At 34.4% G+C, this 20902-nt stretch overlaps 1 protein-coding gene across 10 annotated transcripts in view; it reads right to left on the minus strand.

The window, feature by feature from the left end:
* Positions 1 to 1193: 1193 nt before the first annotated feature.
* Positions 1194 to 20902, minus strand: part of SPIN1 (spindlin 1) — a 102986-nt gene continuing 83277 nt past the window's right edge. For 6 of the 10 annotated variants that reach the window (XM_077139561.1, XM_077139570.1, XM_077139564.1 and 3 more), the window contains 4 exons: positions 16104 to 16181; positions 10915 to 11168; positions 7359 to 7592; positions 1194 to 4818 (listed from right to left, as the gene is read on the minus strand). In XM_077139561.1, the coding sequence (XP_076995676.1) occupies positions 4619 to 4818; positions 7359 to 7592; positions 10915 to 11168; positions 16104 to 16181 (766 nt within the window). In that variant the 3' untranslated portion in view covers positions 1194 to 4618. Of the gene's footprint in view, positions 4819 to 7358; positions 7593 to 10914; positions 11169 to 16103; positions 16182 to 19506; positions 19581 to 20902 lie in introns of all 10 variants that reach the window. The other 4 variants (XM_077139575.1, XM_077139578.1, XM_077139573.1 and 1 more) reach the window with 2 other exon arrangements.

A 20902-nucleotide genomic window follows, 5' to 3' on the forward strand; every position in this document is an offset into this window, starting at 1 on the left:
CCAAAAATAACTCCACACTGATAAAAAAGAAGGTCCATTTCTCCAATTTTCCAGTAGTGCTGACTTAAAATGCTGATCCAATTCATTAGTTTACAAATATCAGCCAGCAACTTCTAACCTTTACATTAAACTTGCTCTGTTGTTTTTCTAAGAAAATATTTACCAAGCTGTACTTTCCACACCATGGACAATGATTATCTTCAGCAAAGAGGACTATGAAAGCACCTGTGTTTTCTCAGAACGAGACTCTCCAATTCTTCATTTCCTTCCCAGCAACTATAGCATTCTATCGGAGTCAGGGAAGACCCTACACTTAGTTCATCTCACTGCACCAGTACAAGACTGGAAGCCAGGTTTCCTAAAGCTGAAGTTTATCTCCTCCCCAGATATCAACCATTTTCATACAAGCAGGAAACAGGAGATCCACCTCTCCTCACCTATCCATAACTGTGAGTTCATTTAGCCAAACTTAACAGAGGACCATTACAAAAAAAAAAAATAGAAAAAAGAAACTAATTAAAAGCACATCATATGATATTGTGAATTACTGATTATATATATAGAACAGAATGATCAAAAGTTAGAATGTTTGTATTTGTTTGGTGTTTTTCGGTATTTTTTTAAAAATTTAAAAATTAATAAAAAAAGTCATATTAAAAGAAAAAAGCACATCATAAACTCTTATAACCTTGCTAACTAAAATTACCAAGGAAGGAAAAACATGGAACACATGTAGGTTTTTAACACTGCCTTCATTTCTTTATCCTTAGATTGATAAATGGAGATTTTTCACTGTAGAATCTCACTGATTGGTATTTAAATTATGTATAGAAGTGTAATAGGCATTAAAAGGAAGAATAGAATGAAAGTTTAAAACATATTATGGTAATTAACCCTTTTTAAAACAATTAAGTTTAAAATTTTATGATAAATTAAAAATTCTCATTAACATGAAATCATAAACTTAGTATCTTGGACTAATATATTTGAGATACTGATTACCAAACCCCTTCTTCTCAGTATTGTTAAAAGCTATCATACAAATACAAAACTCTATCTTGTTCTGTTCCTCTGCACACCTGATAATGAGAGAGGTGAAAAAGGAAAAAATATTCATTGGCTTAAAAGCTTTTTTCAAAAGTAGGTTTAACACATCACATTTTGCTCATGAGCACAAAATTTACAGTCAGAAGTTGCACATAAAGGGTTTATTTTAAATGTTTTAAAGATAGGATAGAGTTACATCATAATTATAAAAATTACTTACAGAATTAACAGATTTATATTGTTTATACTTCTAAATGCAGAGAACAGGGAACTGTCTACACATTGTATAAAATAAAATGAAAATTAAAAATGAATTCAAGCTCTAAAGATGAGGTCATTTACCTATTTTTAAAATGTGAACACGAAGACCTCTGAACTATACACATTCATTCAAACTGCACTAATGATGTAAAATACAAAAAGCGCAGCATTTCCAAGGAACCACAAACATTTCAACCATAATTACTTTCTGTCATAGTAATTGTTTCTGTTTTGTCTTTGGAGAACTTTCATTTTTTTAAGACAATCAGCTTCAGAATGTTTTTAGGCACTACAATTTGTGACAATCAAAACAGTTTTCTAATGGGTCTACAGCTTTCAAAAATTCAAGTCCAACACACTTTGGGGTTTGGCACATAAAACAATAATAGAAATGAAATCTGTTTTTAGAAGTAACTGTGATTTTTTTTAAGAATACACAGTCCCTTCAAATGCTGCATGACATATACAAGTGGAAAATTACCTTCTGTTGGCACTACATTTGCTTCACCAGTGCATTTTTATCCAACAACCACTAAAACAGCACAGTAAGCAAATATACAGAAAACAGAAAACAAATAAAAGCAAAGAGTAAAAAAAAACCTAAATATCCTTAACATGCAATTTTAGTTAGTTACATTGAACATTCTACTTATAATAGAGCATGCAAAAAAGGATGGTCTGCTTTTCAGATTTTTCTTTGAAGTTTGACATGGCAGCCCGACAGCTCTCTCTCCCTCCTCTCTCTTTCACGCTCTCTCTCACACTCACACACACCTACACACACCCACACACACAATAATACTATAGCAGGTAAATGAGAAAGGCCAATAAATTTTGTACAGATTCATGTCTTGTGTTGTCACAAGCCCCATGATAATTTTGGAAATTAATGCTGAATTCCTAGAATAAGGAATCAACATTCAGATAACCAGGAAAATGCAAGCAACGCATGCAGATCTGAAACAGGAGCCTAAAATGAAGAAAGCCCCAAACATATGGGCTAGGGAGTAGAAACAGTCACAGCATCAATAAATGTGGTCTAAGCCACCAAAAGAAAAGGGGGGAAAAAAGGAACCAAATAAACAAAACCCTTCCCCTTCCCTTGACCTAAAAGCAATAAATGGGAGAATTATTAAAATAATAATAATCATGTCACATTATTCTGTAGATGGGCAGAACGTGTGGCATATTAAAGTTGCTTGTAGAAAAACCACAATGCAAGTCATTAAATAATGCTAAATATGTTTTGGTTGACCCGTCAGGACACTTCAAAATGAACTTTATTTTTCAGCCCCAAATTCACGGTACCATGTTATGCATATATTTTGTGTGTACTGAACACACCTACTCACCCTTGTGCCACAAACTGAGCACGGGCTCAAGCAGTCAGGCTCAGCCTTGGGATTTACATGCAGGACTCTTGAGAGTCAGTAGAAAACACAACAGATCTATAAGATGAAACTTGTTCCAACACACAAGAAACATTTATGACTTGGGTACTCAGTGCTTTCACACTGCATTGAGCAGCTTGCCTTTGGTCGTCTGAGGTGAAAAACTGGGCGCAATACAACCATAGTCATGGACAGAGAACTGAGATATTTACATCATGAGTAGTTGTTACCATCCAACAGCATGATGAGGCACAAACCTTAAGGCTTAAATGGGAATCAAGCAAAACATGTTGGGGGAAGGCCTTTGAACTTCTCAATCTCTAACTTCAAGACCAGTCACAGCAAAGAAATCACACAGACCTCTGATGGAAAACCCCTGATGTTGACCCACAGCATGTATGCCTAGCCTTCTGCCCACTCACTAAACACACAAGATCCAATTTCAGGCCTCATAGGTTTCACATAATACCTTTCTCCTTGCTTTCAAACCGCCAAGGTTCATCCCAAACAAAGTGATACATGGAGATTTTGCTGCTAAACCAACCACTTTTGCAGTTCTATTTTGGTTTAAAACTACCTTGCAGGAATAAACCATGAAAGGATTCTGTGGCTAAGGGATGCTATTATTTACACCCACAAGCTAACACGGATGACTGAACCTTATATGGTGATATACCACTGACATGCAAAATCCTAGAGTCCACTGAATGGAATTCACATTAACAGCATACTTTAAGCAAGAACATACAACACCACAGAAAGACTTTAAGAGATTTAAGCTGTTATTTGTCTAGACATTCTTTGTGGGGAAAAGCAGGGGTAAAAAGCCTTCTGACCATAATCATTTATCAATAATAATAAAAAAAATAAAATAAAAGAATCCCAGAGAACTTGTTAGAAGGCAACAATGCCATTCTTAAAACTTACTTTTCTAATATAAAAGCATTGTGTTCTTCTAGGAACTTAAAACACATACACACAAATCACTGATGCACTATTGCCTTTTAAATTCATGAACTAATATCCAGGTTATTAATTTGTACAAATATCTGACCAAATGTGCCAACCAAAATACACCTGCATTATATGTTGTGGACCAAGTACCTGGGTTTTGCTAAAAAGTATTTATGTTTTAAAATGTAAACAAACAAAAATTGACAATGCTTAGAATTAAAGGCAGCCTTTTAACCAGATTTCTAACCGTATGTACAACTGCTAATGTGGGTCATTAATTATTCACAACCGTTTCATATTTTTTTACTTATAGTTTAAAGAGACAACTCCAGATTTTAAAGGTGCACTGAACTTCCAACTTTCAAAACAGGTTCAACATTCCTACATGTTTCCTGTGCCCAAATTTAATTAAAATAAAGAATATAATATAGTAAATATATGACTGACTTGGGTCAAGCACAATTGGAGAAAATTATTCAACCCCTACCCCCATCCACAAAGAAAGAACTGCCAATAGTGTATGTGTACACACATACAGCACATATGTATACACTTAAAGACATACAGACAGGTAAAACAGATACATATCTCAAAAAGGCAGTAACAAAAATACCAAACTATGCTTGCATTGTGGCAGCAGAATAAGAGTGTTAAGGTGAAGGGGAAAATGGTTAAGATCTATTATAGTTTCAGATGACTATGATATTAGCTTAACTTTTACCAAACGATGTCTGTAACTCCCCTTCAAACAGACAGGCTTCTTTTAAGAGGAAGGGGTTCCTTAAACAAAATGCTTTGTGTTCACATATATATGTACTATTCAGAACAAAAACAGTTTTGCTGGCAGAGATTGTGGGTTCGCAGGGACATTTAAGCTTTCATTAAACTGGAAAGCAATCAAGTCTTTATGTCTACAAATTATACATTTAATAGTTCCACAAATTTGGCAAAGTTTATGATGACATCTAGGATGTTTTCACCAAATCGTAGACATAAATATGGAAATCATCATCAAACTTGATGAAATAGACAGATGGTTTGGCTTCTACTTGATGAATGACCATGCCAGTCCTTTTCGAGCCATCTTCTTTGGCATATTCCACTTGTTTGCCTACCAGGCTGTCCACAACTTCTCCTGGTTCCCTTTCTGCTGGAGGAGAATCATCTGTATTTAAAGGAAAACAAACAAATAAAAACCTGAAGTCAATTTGTAGAAAAACTAACATCTATTTTAATAATAATATATATATAGACACACTTTTTTTTATCTTTTATCTGTTTTTATAATATATATATGTACATACACCCTTTTTTATCTAGAGCAGAGAGTAAATATTTTTTTTTTCTCTTAAAAGGCCAGAGAGTAAATATTTAGGCTTCAGGGAAATATGATCTCTGTACCTACCATTCAACTCCACCATCTAGCATGAAAGCAGCAATGAACAAAACACAAATGAACAGGTTTACAGTAAAATTTTATTTAACCTCTGATCTAGACAGGTTAATGATTTTGAAAACAGAAGTCTCCCTCTCTCATATTTAACTATAGCTGTCAGAACCAGAGAAGCAGATAAGAACTAAAAGAAAGCAAGGGCCAAGGCAAAATCTAAATGATCGAATAGTTTCTTAAAAACAAGTTTGAGTAGTTGTAAAACAGAATTTCAAAGCACCAGAATTCTTACAGGGATTATTGAGAATGTGCTATATATATCCTCCTTGACTACACTGCCTTCCATAACATATTCCTAACCTCATTTTAAAAGAAAGTTAACATAACTTAAAAACAGGTAACAACTGAACTCCCCTGCCAATCAATTACAAGTGAATCTATGAGGATGGCCCCGGAAAAACTGAGTGTGGAAAAAACTCTAACTTATGACACAGCGAGCACTGTGTAAACTCTAGGACTACAGATAAGCTGACAGCAAACCAACAACATCAAAGAAATAAAGGAAAAGGAAAGGTGGGTGGGTGGGTTAGGGGGCTAAAGTTAAAATTTTATTTTAAGAAAACTTATAGGTCCTCAATAACTCAAGGCTCTATGTCACGGCAGATGGTCTTCAGACAGGGTGATCAGTTGCCCCAGCATGACTGAGCAGTGCAACCACCTCACTCTCACGAGTATCCTGGTATGGACCATAGAACGTATTTATAGTAACAGTCCTCTGCTGCTTTGGTTACAACAAATTCTCTCACTGAATGATACAATCCGAAACCTGTGATTCTGATTTCTGGCACTAACAGTTATACACAATATAAACAAAACATCTAAGCACAATGTAATCAATCCGCTTTGGTAAAGAAGAAGGTGAAGAAGAAACCTACGCTGATCTCTTTTCTTCAAAAATTCTCTTACCTCAAAGAGCATCATTATACTGCAGTATTTCTATGGCACATTAACTATTTATAAAGGAATTCTAAATACATGATCACACTTAACTTGTCAATAACCCTGAGCAACCCAAGAGGCCTACGTTAGCACCAGTGCTGGGGTTCGAATGTAAGTGATGAAACCATTTCAGAGTTCTTTACTTCAGGGCCATCACCTGTTCTGAAATGATTTAAATAAATCTCCAAACCACTAGCAAAAATATTTGGCAGTCTGGAGAAAGAAAGGAGTGAGAGGATAAAGAAGTGGTTAGGAAAGGTGATGGGGCATGTGTGAATGATCTCACACTTTCTATTATTAGGTTAACAATACGGGCTTTCACTGGATTTGTCTGTACAAAAATATTAAAAACTAACTTCATAAAGATTGGCACATGCTTTCAAGGAATGCTGTCGTGATAAGTTAATTTCTCTGTATTTAAATAATTTCCACTGTAACAAATATACCCAAACTGAAAAAATATATAAAATCTTAGTAGGAAGATATGAAAGGCCAGATAAATACACTGATAAGTTCATTAACTAACTGACCTGTGGGCAAGAAGAACTAAAAAATAAAGAAAGAATAGAGATGACTGCCACTCTGCTAACTTACGGACTGTCTATGAGCCACATGTCCAGGGCCACAGAGCTCCGTGTGTATTAAGGCCACGGAGAGGCTTAACAGGCTTGATAAAATTAGCCCAGGTCACACCCCTTTCTATTCTCTCTCCTAAACAAGTTTGTTCTGTTTTTGGTTAATAACTGTTAAAGCTGAGTGAAAAGCACATGGAAATTTATTTTATTAGTTTCCACACCTTCATGTATTACTAAATTATAGATAGTAATAATAAAGTAATTTAAAAGAATAAATACAAAACTGAAATTCACAACACGCAAGTATATGGCTTCTCTCAGGAACTGAAAATGCAGAGACCAGATCCTATGCTTGGATTATTTACTTTATGAAAAAAAGTGCTCCCTCTAATGATAGCTGATTATCAAGAATCAGAAGCTAAAAGTACATTCCTATTGCTATGTATAATTCTAAAGGGAAAATTATGTGAATAGGAAGCTTCAAATATACTTAAATTCCAAAATTTTTCACAACCTATGCTTGTCATGACTAACTGAATAATCACATACCCCTAATAACTAAAATTAAAAAATGTTATCTAAGGTGGGCAGAATTCTCACCTGCCATTCCAGAGACCCGGGTTCAATTCCCGGAGCCGGACCATACAGAAAAAAAAAGGTTATCTGTAACACAGCAGTATTTTCTAAAATTTAAATTCTTGTTGAATAATCAAAAATAGGAAGTTGCCAATATCTACTTACTTGAATCAGGCATAATGCGAAGGTCACCTTCTTTATAGTCATCTAAGAGCTGGTACATATATAAGACAGGATCTTTCTCATAGGTAATGTAAAACCACGTGTTCATTATAGGCGCGCGGGCCAAGACCATTCCCCTCCATTCATCTTTAGAACCATCCTCCGTCTCAAACATATGCTCCACTGCTTTGCCAATCATTGTGTCTGCTAAGTGTGCATCACTAATCCGAGATGTTGCTAGAAAACAAAACAAAAACCTGACAGTTTACAAATTGTTCATGAAATATATACTATGAAAACTGAACTTATTAAAGACTTCCTGAAATATTCTCTAGGAAGTATGTACCAGAATCGCCAGAAGGCTTCTTTAACACAAATTATCAGGTTCCAATTCCAGTTGGATTTAGTACCCCTGGAGAATGTGAACTCCTTATGCTTCCTAGGACCACACTTCGAAAACCACTAGTTTATTCTATTTATTTCTGAATTTCAGAAAACTCCCTGACAGCCACAGAGACAACCGTCTTTAAAAAACAATTAGCACTTCTGTTTTACTCATTATTTCTACTGATGTCACATAAAATAAAAACTAAAGAAAGAAAAATTGGAGTTGGTAAATATAATGCCATTTTAATTCTTCAATCAGAAGGATATATTAAATATATATGGTGGTTTTCTTTGCTTAAATAATTTGCAATAACCATCAAAAATTACATAGTTTTCTTCTGTGCAATTAGAAAAAATTCTGGTTTCTTTATGCCAGCAACTTTTAAACGTGGTGATTTCAAGAGTCCTAAATATTTTAAAATTTACTGACAAACCCAAAGAGCATTTGTTTATATGGACTATATCATCAATATTTACTATTTTAGCAATCAAAAAATTGAGAAATTTTGAAAGTACTTATTTAAAAATATAAACATAATGCATTTTAACGAAAAAACTGTTTTCTAACAAAAAATTGTACCAAGAATGGAATTTTTTTGCATGTTTTCAAACCTCTTTATTGTCTAGTTAATAGAAGAGAGCTAGATTTTCATATCTCTTTCTGCATTCAATCCGTTATATATGGTTTAGGTTGATGTATAAAAATCCAGCCTCGTAAAGATACGCTATTGAAAAATAGGATTATTTTAATATCTTTCAAATAATTTTGGATATTTTTCTATGATACTACATTAAAATGCAATGAGTGGTAATTCTTTAAAGGTTAGTTGCAAGGAAGAATCTGAAAACATTATCAGTAAACTCACATACATTAAAATCCATTCATCTGTCTTGCATAATGACTGGATCACCACTGCTTATTTGGTGATTATCACCAATGGTTCATATGGAAAATACTGTGTTTGCTGAATTATACAGATCTTCCACATGGACAGTGAAAATTCCACTGGGTACTTATGAAAGAAAAAAGGCAAATTACATCTTGATATTATTAAGCAAATAGTTTTGACTTCATAGCCTCTTTGAAAGGGCTTCAGTGTACTCCATGGGTAACAGAACGAGCTTTGGGAACTATAACTCTGTATGCTACCACATGTTTTATTTAGGCCAATTAACTTTCCTTTTTCTCCACCTTTAGCTTAAGGAAAACACAATTATAACTACAGTGTAATGAATTACTGGAAGCAAATTAGGGAAGCCTGTTTTCTTTCTATATGGAAAATCAATGAAGGCCAAATAATTCTTTAGGCTAAAGCATAGTGAATACTAAAATTACAGTAACTGAATAGTAAGTAAATTAGGCACATATGCTGATCTACATAAAAGCTTTTCAATATTTAAAAATTTTTTTTCTGTTTATATAAGCAATCTGTGTCTACTGTTGGACAATGAGATGTCTGAAAAATACCAAAACAACAACAACAACAACAACAACAAAAAAAACATTTAACGAATATTTAGTCCCACCACCCAGAGATACTTAATATTTTAGGGTGCTTATGTTTAGTCAAATACCTTTTTTTTTTTTTTTTTTTTTTAAGTAAAAAGATTTTTCTGTTGTGTGATGACAAAAGAGCTAATTAGCTCTGGTCATACAGCTATGTAAGCTTCAAGTGAACTAGCAACCCTGCCCTCCCTAAAAGGAATGGAGTCTGTATTTCTGGGTCAGAACGAGAATGAATGATGACTATTTGGAACAAATAAGTAGTATGAAGTTTAGGATAATATTTTGTAACCGGTGTCAGTATGTTAGTTTCTTATGAGAGAAATGGATGATATCAAGACCAACAGGAAATACAGGATGTGTATCATGAGGAAGAATGAGATGTCCAGTAATATAAAAAGAGATAATGTTGAAAACGTAAAAAGGTTTAATACTATCCCATTAGTTACCTTTGGGAATAATAATAAGAGATTCAAATTTAAAGAAGGATTTCTGTGAAACTGAACTGTTTATATAGGATGAGTAAAGATTAAACATCTGCTATCTCAGCAGAGAAGATTAATAAAATAAATTTGCTGCTGTGGCAAAGAATCAATTTTGGAGGAAATGCAGATGTCCTAAGAACATAATGGTATAATCTGAAGAAAAATTTAGGGGGGGGATTAGATTAGTTTCTTAACAATTTGATGCAAAATTTCTTCTTAGGATGAATACTAAATTTTTATAAAATCACATCTGTCCCTCAGTGTCTAGGTCTGAACCTTTTTATTTTTTTTTAATTAGTGGCATAAGTTTTTAAAGGCAATTCTAAAAGCAAAAACCAGTATTTTAGCAAGAGCAGCACCACAGTAATAATAAAACATTTAAAAATAAATACTCTGAATAAATTAATATTAATTTGTTTGTATTCAATCTGACTTTAAAATAAAAGCAATTATTTTTATATAACTTACACTTTATGCCTTAACAAACATTTGGCAAGGGAATACTGATACCAGCATATACATAAAAATGGAGCCTTTCATTTCCACAAATAGTGTGCAAGCAAATGCTAAGGAATTATAAAGATTGCTTGTTCTGGTTTTAATTTTAACTCAAAAGTACAGACAATAGTATTTATATAGAATACAATGAAAGATATACTTTATATAAAGATTCAAAAATAAACACAACACAGTCCCGGAGCCTGCCCATGCAAAAATAAACAAACACACAAGATTTTTTAGATACTAAAATCTGGGTGCATGGGTGGTTCAGTGGTAGAATGCTTGTCTTTCATGCAGGAGACCCAGGTTAGATTCCCAGACCATGTACCACACCCTCACCCCCTCCCAAAAAAGTGATGAAATCAACTCACAAGATATTTCAGTTAATAATGGATATTCTTATCCATCAGAGTCCAGAAAAGAGCAAGCAAAAATTTTAGAAATGTATATTGTAAGCTTACTGAGGCAACAATTTCATAAATTTTTATATTCTTCATGGACCCCTGAACAGTAGTTTTATGTTTGCTGATCAGGTTTTGTGGTTTTAGGTGACTAATTTAAATGTGTACCAGGAGTGCTACTATTCCAGTAAAAATATTAATAATGTAAAAGTGATTAAAAAAAAGCAACTTCTTCAAAATTATTTTAAAAGCACATAATACAAAAATAAAAAAGAACTTACCAACTCTATCAGGGAGAACTTCAAGTGCAGAAACTCTTTCATCTTTATTAAGTTCTAGTCCATAAACACAGTCAAATCCATCATATTTTATAAGATACAAAGAAGGGTTTACAGGAACCTGATCCAGAACTGTTCCTTTCCACTGTGTAACAGGTCCATTCCCTTCTTTCCACCCATGTTGAATCCTGCAGCCTACGATGTTTCGCCGGGGCTGGGAAACAGGCTTGCTGGGCCCCACACTGCTCCGATGTTTTCTGTATTCACACATATATACACACAATGTATCATCTACAGCAAAACTACTGACTTTCATGACAGTAATCTTGAATTATATGTTCACTAGTGGCTGCCTCATTCATTTTTCAGGATACTTAAGACTTTTATCCACTAATCCCATTGTAGTAGTGGTTCCAGGGTGTAAACCCTTCTCCACTCATATCCCCACCCTATCCCGCCCCATCACAGAAGTAAAATGATATGTAACACAATAGGGGCTTGCTGTGCGGTGAACCTGAGTACAGGTAGGGAAAAAAAGCTATGTACTACTATTCAAAAGTAACTTAAATCCTAATATTAATCACTAGTTTTTCAGCTGAGTCTCATTTAACTCACAATTATCCAAGAATCAAAGAGAAGGGCTGATCACATTAAGAAGATATTTATACATGCAAATGGCTTTATATAGTATGAATCCATTCAAGTAAAAAAGAAATAAAAAACTATTCTACTTCTTCCATTCTAAAGTCCCAATAATTCTGCCAGCACTGGCTTGAACAACAGGAGTAAGTGCAATATTCAACTTTTTCTTAAACTAGAGTCCAGGCTAGCTTGTGTCTATGTTATACCACCATTACTTCTCTAGGAAACATACAATTTTAAACACACCAGCATTTAGGACAAATAAATTTAATACTGAAAACTATTAGAGTGACATCAAACTACTTTTTTCTGGAAAAATTAGCAATTGAAAAATTTACATGTAATATTTATAAACACTACACCTGGCTCTTTATGTCAAGTTAGGTTTTTGCTTCATCTAGAAAACCCAATGACAAAGCACAGCCTTGGTTTGAATACAAGTTGAAGGTAAAAACAACATGGTAGGTGTTGATACATGCCAAGGATGAAAGTTAAGAGCAAAATAATCCTCCTTTTCCATAGCTTTATAGGTATAATGCTGCCATGAATAGAAGTGTGGCATATCACACAAATTTTTGAACAAACAAAACACCCCAACTTACTACAGGTTTGTAATATCCAAAACTATAATTATATTCTAAATAGGAATAATTTATCCTAGACTACTTAGTTAAATTTAACAGTTTGGGGAAATAAGTATATTATAGCAAACTACCAGGGCAGCCTCCATAAGGCCTTGAATCAGTTGATAAGGCAATTAAACCTAATGGAGAAAGGAAAATGATAGCAGAATCACAGTTGTGTCATCTTTCAAATCTCACAAAACAGGCAAGCAACTGGGATAACAGAAGAAAACTCCCCATATACACTCTTTAACAAAACTAGGCGTCAGGGTATCCTCAACAAATCCCAGAATACAGGTAGATATGGCCAAACCACCAAATGCAGCAACAACCGTGGGGGGGCATCAGCCAAGTCAGAGCTCCTGGAAAGAAGGAAAAGGGGGCTGCTTAGTCATGAGAGCTGCAGAAGCCATCCAGAAGTACTTGCCCCAAAAGGAAAACCTGTCCACATGGAGTGGAAAACTCAGCAAGGGGATCTGAGAACAATGTTGAAGAGCATGATGGTGAGACCAGAAACACTGGAGGAGCCTAAACCTGTAAGGCTCTTGAAACACCCAACAAAATTTCCTTCCAGGAAGGCAGAGCTTTGCACTGAGGACAGGCTGCTGAAATTAAAATCCTAGTTGAGAAGGGCTGGAAGGGTATGGTCAAACACCAATGGGGCAGGGACCCAATGAAGGCAGATCTCAAAAAGTGTAAAAAAAGTGACTACAGAGAGAGCCCATATTTTAAAATAGGTCACAGGAAAACAAAAGAGGAGGCAGCCTTAGAGCTCTATGCTAGGAAAGCTATCTTGGAAGCTCCTCTTAAAACAGGAAACACTTATCGCATTTACATATGTATCGCAGAAAGAAATTTTGGTTGGACGTCACATGAAAACAAGTAAAAAGGAGACTAACAACCTGAATGATAAGACTGACAGGCAATGAAAGCAGACTAGAAAAACATGCCCAAGAAAATGAAAACTATTACCTAACATTAAGCAAACAACAGAAACAATGACAGAGGAAAATAAATCAGAAATAGATAAGCTCAGAAACCAGACACAAAATAAATGAAAAAAAATCAGATGAACGTAAGGAAGCAATTCTGAAATTTTTTTTTTTCAGAAATCAACACTAAACTAGAAGAATATGAGAGCAAAAAATAGACATCATGGAAGCATTACAAAAAGGAAATAAATGCCAGAGAGAAGATGGAAAACAGAAATAATTAATTAAAAGATGGTGACAGATATAAGACAGCTGCAGAAAATTCAACTTAAATGTAACAGGAGCAACTAAAAATAAAATCAAGAAACAGAAAAGAATACTAAAAACAGTAATTCAAGCAAACTTTGCTGAAATAAAAGACGTGAATGTACACAAAGCACTCTGGGAAAATTGACCCAGAACAAAAACACTAATACACATTCCAGTAAAACAAGAGGAATTCAAAGGGGGGAAAATCCTTTGAGCATCCAGGAAAGAGGGCTGAATAATGTATAAGAGAAAGAAAATGAGATTTTGAACGTGACTTTATTAAAAATTTTTTATTAGAGAAGTTGTAGCTTTACAGAACAATCATGCAAAAAATACAGGATTCCCATACCACTATCTGCACCTTGCACTGTCCTGGAACATATTACCATTGTTGATAGCACTTTTTAGTAATTGTCCTATTTTTAAACAGTAGTTACATTTGTTAAAATTGATGAAAGCTTAAAATATTAAGTATTGTCTAGAGTTTACAACAGATTTTTTTCTCACATACTATTAACACCTTGTATTAGTGTTGTACATTTGGTATAATTCATGAAAGAACATTTTTATTCTAGTACTATTAATTATAATCCTTTGTCTAGAACAGGGGTCACTGTGTTGCTCCGTCCTAAATTCAGTTCTTCTGGGAATACACCTAGTAGCGGGATTACCAGTTTCCTGAGGAAGTGCCAAAACTGCCTTCCACTGCGACTGTACCATTTTACATTCCCACCAGCAATGAATGAGTGTTCCTATTTCTCCACATCCTCTCTGACACCTGTAGTTATCTGTTTTTTTCTTAATAGCAGACATTTTGGATGTGAAAAGATATCTCGTGATTTTGATTTGCATTTACCTAACGGCTAGCTGAGGATCTTTCCATGCGCTTTTTCAACCATTTGTATTTCTTCTTTGGTGCAATGTCTATACAAGTCTTTTGTACATTTTTAAAATTGGATTGTCTAACTTTCTATTGTTGAGAAGTAGGATCTGATAGTGCCATTTTATACCAGGAAACAAGGGTCTTAGGGAAAAGAAAATGTGAGCCGAAGACTTTATAACAACCTTCAAATATAAAGGACACAGATAATATTATTATGAAAATGTAAGAATTCAGGTAATATTGTCCTCAAAAATGCTACCTAAAAAAAAGTTTATAGGACAATGAACTGCAGATAATCAAGGAACACCTGCAGAAGTTTCAGCAAAGAACTGATAGTAAACAAGAAATACATTTAACTGCAAAATCAAGACAAATGATGTGGAAAAGCAACAGCAGCATATAACTGTTATATGCTCTAATAATGTAGATTCAACTTTCAAAATGGGAGGAAAGAATGTGGAAAGCAGAATTTGCTTGCTGATACCCTTCCTAAACTTGTACAAAAGGATATTAAATTAGGAGAGAAGGAAATTAGAATAAAAATCTAAATTCAATAATTATTCCAAGTAAGGAATCAAAACATATTATCTTAAAACAAAACAAAACAAAACACCCTAAAAGGAATGAGCAATGTAAAACTTAATGAAGATTGTTGAAGAAATATACACGGATCTAATGACCAATAATACCCACAATCAAAAGATCTTTGTATCTCTTGGAATATGGAACTACATCCAATTGGCCCTCTGTAGGAAAATGGCCAGTGAAGGCAAATACATTTATCCCTTAGAAAAGAACATAGGAATCTTTTTTAACCTTAGTTTCTACTTCAACTAGACAAGCAATTTTTATCTTCTTTTGATCATTAAGCCAAATTCTTAGTGATTCACCCTCTGTACTAGGTCAGATTCCTTTCAGACTTTTGTAACCAAGAAGATGGGATTTATGGTGAATCCCATAAAGATGTTTATGATTACTGAATTACATAGATACTTCTTTTTACTTTCTGTACATTAGAATAGACAGAGGGAAATATCTGATATCTCTGAACTGTAATCCAGATGCCTTGATCTTTGATAATGATTGTGTAACTATATAGCCTTTATCTTGTTATGGTAAAAACCTTGGGACTGATCCTCACTTATCCTTTTTTCAACTTTAGAGTCTTATGGTCACTAAAGACATCTCCTAATGTTTATTAATGAAGGGCCTTGAGTCAGCCCAGAACTAACCTATCTCAATTTCAAAGCATCTCTAATCTCCTTACCTTGAACTACTGTATTCATTATCCACCAACACATCTTTTGACACTATAAACCATCAGAGTAACTGCACTTTGGAGAGACAGATGTTTAGGCCCATAGGCCATGTGATCTCGTTTCCCACCTAGCAATACACTCTTTCTCTTTGAAACGTGGTGCCCCAAGAATTGGTCATTTGAATGCACCAATTCAAAAAGCAGGGAACTCACCACTTTTGATTACTTATCAATTTGGCAACCCCCAGAAGGGACCAAGGTTCCTAAGAAGGAATCTGACTGCCTTAAGTTCTGGAGTCCCAGCATGACAGGTAAACAGATCATTGAGCCTCTTTTTTTAGCTTAGACACTCGGCAATCAGGTTTTTCTGTTTTCTGCAAGCACCCTAGCCCCTCAGTGCCTTAAAAATTTCAAAGAGAGAAAGTGTGAAGATGAGTGGGTCAGCAAGGAAAAGGTGGGGCGGGAAGTAGAAAAGGCAGTTCAAGAGTCCCTGGACCTGGGAATGAGGCCCAGGTGCAACGTAAAACATCCCCCTTTGCTCTGACCTCTTCGCATTCTGTTTATGAACACCATTCTGTTTGGGATTCAAGGCCATGATCTGAATCTGTCTGTTGAGTATATTCCTAGAAAATAAATAATCCAACAATTCATTGGTCATTTGAGCACATTGGGCAGAGAACCCACCACTTTTGATTGGCATCAATCACCCTTAAGTAAAAGCTTTAGACTGGCTCCCAAGCCTTGTTTAGGAAAGAATTCAATCATACCATTTTGTAATTTACATAGACATTCAGCAGCAAATATAACTTTGCTGCAAAAAGGTTCTTTTCCAGTTTCAGTGGCATGAATTTTTCTATTACTTTGATTCTCAATAAAACCAATATAAATTTAGCCAATAATAATAAAAAAGAGCAACTGACTCTGGATACTGATTTTCTAATTCAATCATTCATCCTTTCACATTTATTAGCTGGCATTCTTCTGTAAATAGCAGCCACCTGCACTTCTGTTTAAGAGGTTAGGTAGACACTTGGTTATTTACTTATAAATAAGGTTTACCACCCTTTTGTGAGTATTGCAATGGATTTAAATTTGGCCAGCAAGAATCCTTTCCAAACTGGCTCCCGTGTCCTTTACTTCTGAACACATAGGATCCTTCTTTTTAGGTATATTTTATTTTCTTTCTTTTATAGGGGAATTTTAATCATTAATTTTCACTGTGATAAATTATATCCCTAATCTTACTCTTGACATTTTGTTTTGTGTTTTGTTGGGTTTTTTTCCCTTTTCCTTGCCGTTTTTCCTTTTTCTATCTACCTTATCTGTATAGGTAGAATAACGTTTCTTTGCACCAAATGCAATTTCTAATGGAAAGTATATACCTTATTTTTAGTCTCCCAATAATAACTTTCCAAGCAATAAACTAAAATTTATATTTTTCTAGTAAAATTTAGTCAAAGCCTATTGTTAGGTAGTCATGAGCCCACTTCATGGGAAAAAGGGAACCAGGCTGCTCCCCGGAGGCTAGAACATACCACATTTTTCTGATTGCTAAATGGTTAAATCGATTGAGCAAAGTGCAGTCAGAACATTCTGTTAAAGCAAGAAACAAAGCCGGAAGGGAAAAAACCCAACAAAGTCCCCAGTAATGTGTGCACATTACTACCATCAGCTGGCCCCATAAAACGGTAACCCAGGCCAGTCTGGTTCTTCACCAACTGAGCCCGCTCTTCTTTAGGATATACTCTCCTCCCTTTACTCGCTGCTTTTAATAAATCACCTTGTTCTACCAACTTTGACTCAAGTTTCAATTCTTTGTCTTGGCAAGTAAAGGACCAGGCCTCCCGGACACGTAAGGCTGGGGCTAACATAACTACCACCTGCTCTCCCAACCTTGAGTTTCAATTCTTTGTCTGGGAGAGCCAAGGAATAGGACTCCCAGCCAGTTAAGGCTGGGGCCGACACCATACTTTCCCTTCCCATTTCAATTAAGATGAAAAACAAAACAACAAAAAACCTTTAGCCAAATGGGGAGGAGGAGGAGGGAAAAAGAAAAAAAATAACTTCATAAATTTTAAGTAACCTTACCTGGCCACTTCCATTGTGCTACTGATATTGATGCTTCCATTTTGCAACCTTCTTAAGAATAATTTTTAGCAACTCTTTTATTTAGATATCAGTAAGAAACAGTTTGGTGTTGCTTCCTCCCTAATACTTCCCTCCCTTTTCTTCTCATGTATATTGTTTTCCTAGATCGATCTTCTGGTGACTTAGATAGGGTTGATAAATGCAAACTTTCTGAATTCCTGCAAGCCTCAAAATGATTTTGCCTTCATCCCTGAATTTGTTAGGTATACAAAATCAGGCTCAAAATCTTTTCCCTTTCAGTACTTTTAGGGAAAACAGTATTTTCATCTTCTCATCCACCACTGGCAGATATCAGATACCAATCTGATCCTTGTTCCTTTGACAGTAACCTATCTTTTCCTCTTTTAAGGATTTTCATTGTTCTTGGAGTTCTGAAAAGTCACCACGACTTATGACGTGCTTTTTAATTGCCCCTCACTAGCAGCTGGTCTTCTAAAGATAAGTATACAAAATTATCTTCCAAATTTATTCTTTGATGATTTTTCACCTCCATTCTCTGTTCAAAACCCTTACTAGATAGATGGACTACAGGGTTTCTTGATCTATCCTCCATGAGTCAACTCCCCTCTCAAACTTTTCATCTTTCAGAAACCCTTACTTCAATTTTTCTGGAGTTAGGTAAAATTCTACTTAAGCCTATCTACTGAATATCTTACTCAAGTAGTATTTTAAGAACTGATCGTTTCTTTTCAATTTTTTTTTCCTGAGTCTTCTATTAACTCTTAAGGGGCTGGGTCTTCTTTGTGTTTAGTCTGGTGCCATTCTGAGCGCTAGCTTTCTTTACTTGTTTGGTGATTACTGGTTAGTTCTTCTGTTGTATTTAATGACTTTACTGATGTTTCCTTAGACACTTAGGAATTTTGGTGTTCATGTATGCAAGTCAAGATTAAATGGTATTTTTAGCTGCAGTGTACTTTTTCAGCCCAAGTGAGAGTCTTGGTCTCTTATCAATAATGGCAGGTTCTGAATGCGTCAGCCAAGATCCAGGTTACCGTACAGCAAGCAGGAAGTGAAAAGCGGCCTTAAGTCAAGGGGAAGTAAGCCCAGTATCTTCTGTTTCAGGCTGTTTCCTCACCTCATTCCACTTTCTAGCCCTTTGCTACCTCTGAACTTGACCATATTTATCTGCTTTGAATATCATTTTGATAGTCTTCTTTTACAGCTCTAAGTAGCTGTAAGTTTCTCAGCCCAGCTTAGTTTTGATGTAAATTTGTTCCTATCTGCTCTAGATCTTTCAGAAATTTCACACTGTACTGGTTTGCTGGTAGGATGGGACTTTCTACATCAACAGATACCCACACTGCAAATTCTGATGATTTATTCTAATACAAGTTATGGTAAGGTACTATTTTTTGTCTGCTCACAGAACAGATACAACTTTCCTAGGGAACAATTTGGCAATATGTGCCCAAAGCTTTACCATATGCCCCAGTGATTCTACATCTAGGAATTTACAGAACGAAAATAATGTACATGCACAAAGATATAGATACTATAATTCTGTGAGTATTGTTCATAACAAGGAAAACTGGGGGAAAAGGTTTAACATAGGTACTACTAATTAAATAAGTAAAATACAACTGTATGTGATGAAATAACTATATAGCTTTTTAAATCATGGGAAAGAATTTTAAGACATTTTTAAAAGTTCACAAATGTTGAAAACATGACCCTGAGAAGAACTTGTATGCACAATTATCCATACAGTAACTGTGTAGCAAAGACTGAAAATACATACATTAAATTATTAACAGTTGTTATCTTTGGATGAAAGCATTAAAAATAACTCAGTTTTCTTACCATGTGTTTACCTGCACTTTCAAGATGTCTTATAATTTAACTGCTGCTCAATTAATGTAATTGATGCCAGAATTCTACAAAGAATGGTATTAATAGATTGATATTTTATAAATTTATAGGCTTTATAAAATAGATTCATGTCTTAATGCCAATTTTCACATTTTATTTCTAGTGCCTTTTTTGGTCAAGAATAACTCTACTTTTAGAACATCGTTTCATTACTTCTAAAAGAAGAATTTAACAATATTTAATATAGATGCCATTTCTACCTTTAATGAAGAACATAAGATAACAGAAAAAGCAGAAAAAGCAAAGTTAAGTTTTTACAAAGACAGTCTCTCCCCAATGAATCCTGAAAGTAAAAACGTTTTAAAATCTAAAGTCAAGTTTTTCAGTTATTGGGCCCTGAATCCCTAATCACTCTGCAAACAGAGTTTACAAAGAGCGATTTTTTGTTTTTTTTTTTCCCCACAAAGAGTATTTTTAAAAAATCAGGCCAACCCCAGTATTAAGAGTCTAGAAAATACATAAACCTGTAAATAAATAACTTGGTTTAAGCCCTTTCAACTAGCATCTACTTGAAGACAGGTTGAGAATCTTCCTAAATAACAATTTGCAAAAAGAACATCTAATACTTAGAAAAATATCAATAATTATTGAAGTTAGATGATAGGGATGCATGATTTATTAAATAACTATTCTCACTATTTTTGTGATATATTAAAATCCACAGTAAAAAGTTAAAAATTATATATTAGGCAAGTTCTTCAAAGAAATTTAACTTCTGATTGTTGAACAGGATTAAAAATATCAACAAGAAAAACTTTTATTAAAAAAGTTTGCTGTATGTGAATTGAAATAGTATACATAAAAGCCAAGTATTAGAACACGTCACATTACTAAAAGATACAAAATTAAAACAAACATCCTTTGGTCATTACTGGATACTTTAACCTAAAATCATTACAAATAGAGAAGTGTGATTAATAAATTAAAAAATATGTATTTTTAAATTTAAAATGGTAAATCCCTGGATATGTGTACTATGAGAAGCCATTCAATCCTCTCATATTTTCTTGGAAAAATATCTAAAGCATTCTTAAGGAACCATTATACAGCAATTAGTAACATCCCTTCCCAAAGACCAACACTGTAAAACAGATACCAATACAATTCAATCTAGAAAATCTTAAATTAGAGACAACTGCAAAAAAACTACATGTCATGATTCAAACAATCCAAGTGATAAAAGTAGAGAAACCAGGAATAAACATGTCTGATTTCTTTATTTGTTACTTATCTTCAGAAAGTAGTGCTTTGCAGAAAACAAAAGGGTCAAGGAAAAAAACAGACTAAAAGATATTTAGAGATGAAGTGCTATCTGTCAGAATCTAAG

The sequence above is a fragment of the Tamandua tetradactyla genome, chromosome 2 (assembly GCF_023851605.1).
Source record: "Tamandua tetradactyla isolate mTamTet1 chromosome 2, mTamTet1.pri, whole genome shotgun sequence".
In the NCBI taxonomy this organism is placed as follows: domain Eukaryota; kingdom Metazoa; phylum Chordata; class Mammalia; order Pilosa; family Myrmecophagidae; genus Tamandua; species Tamandua tetradactyla.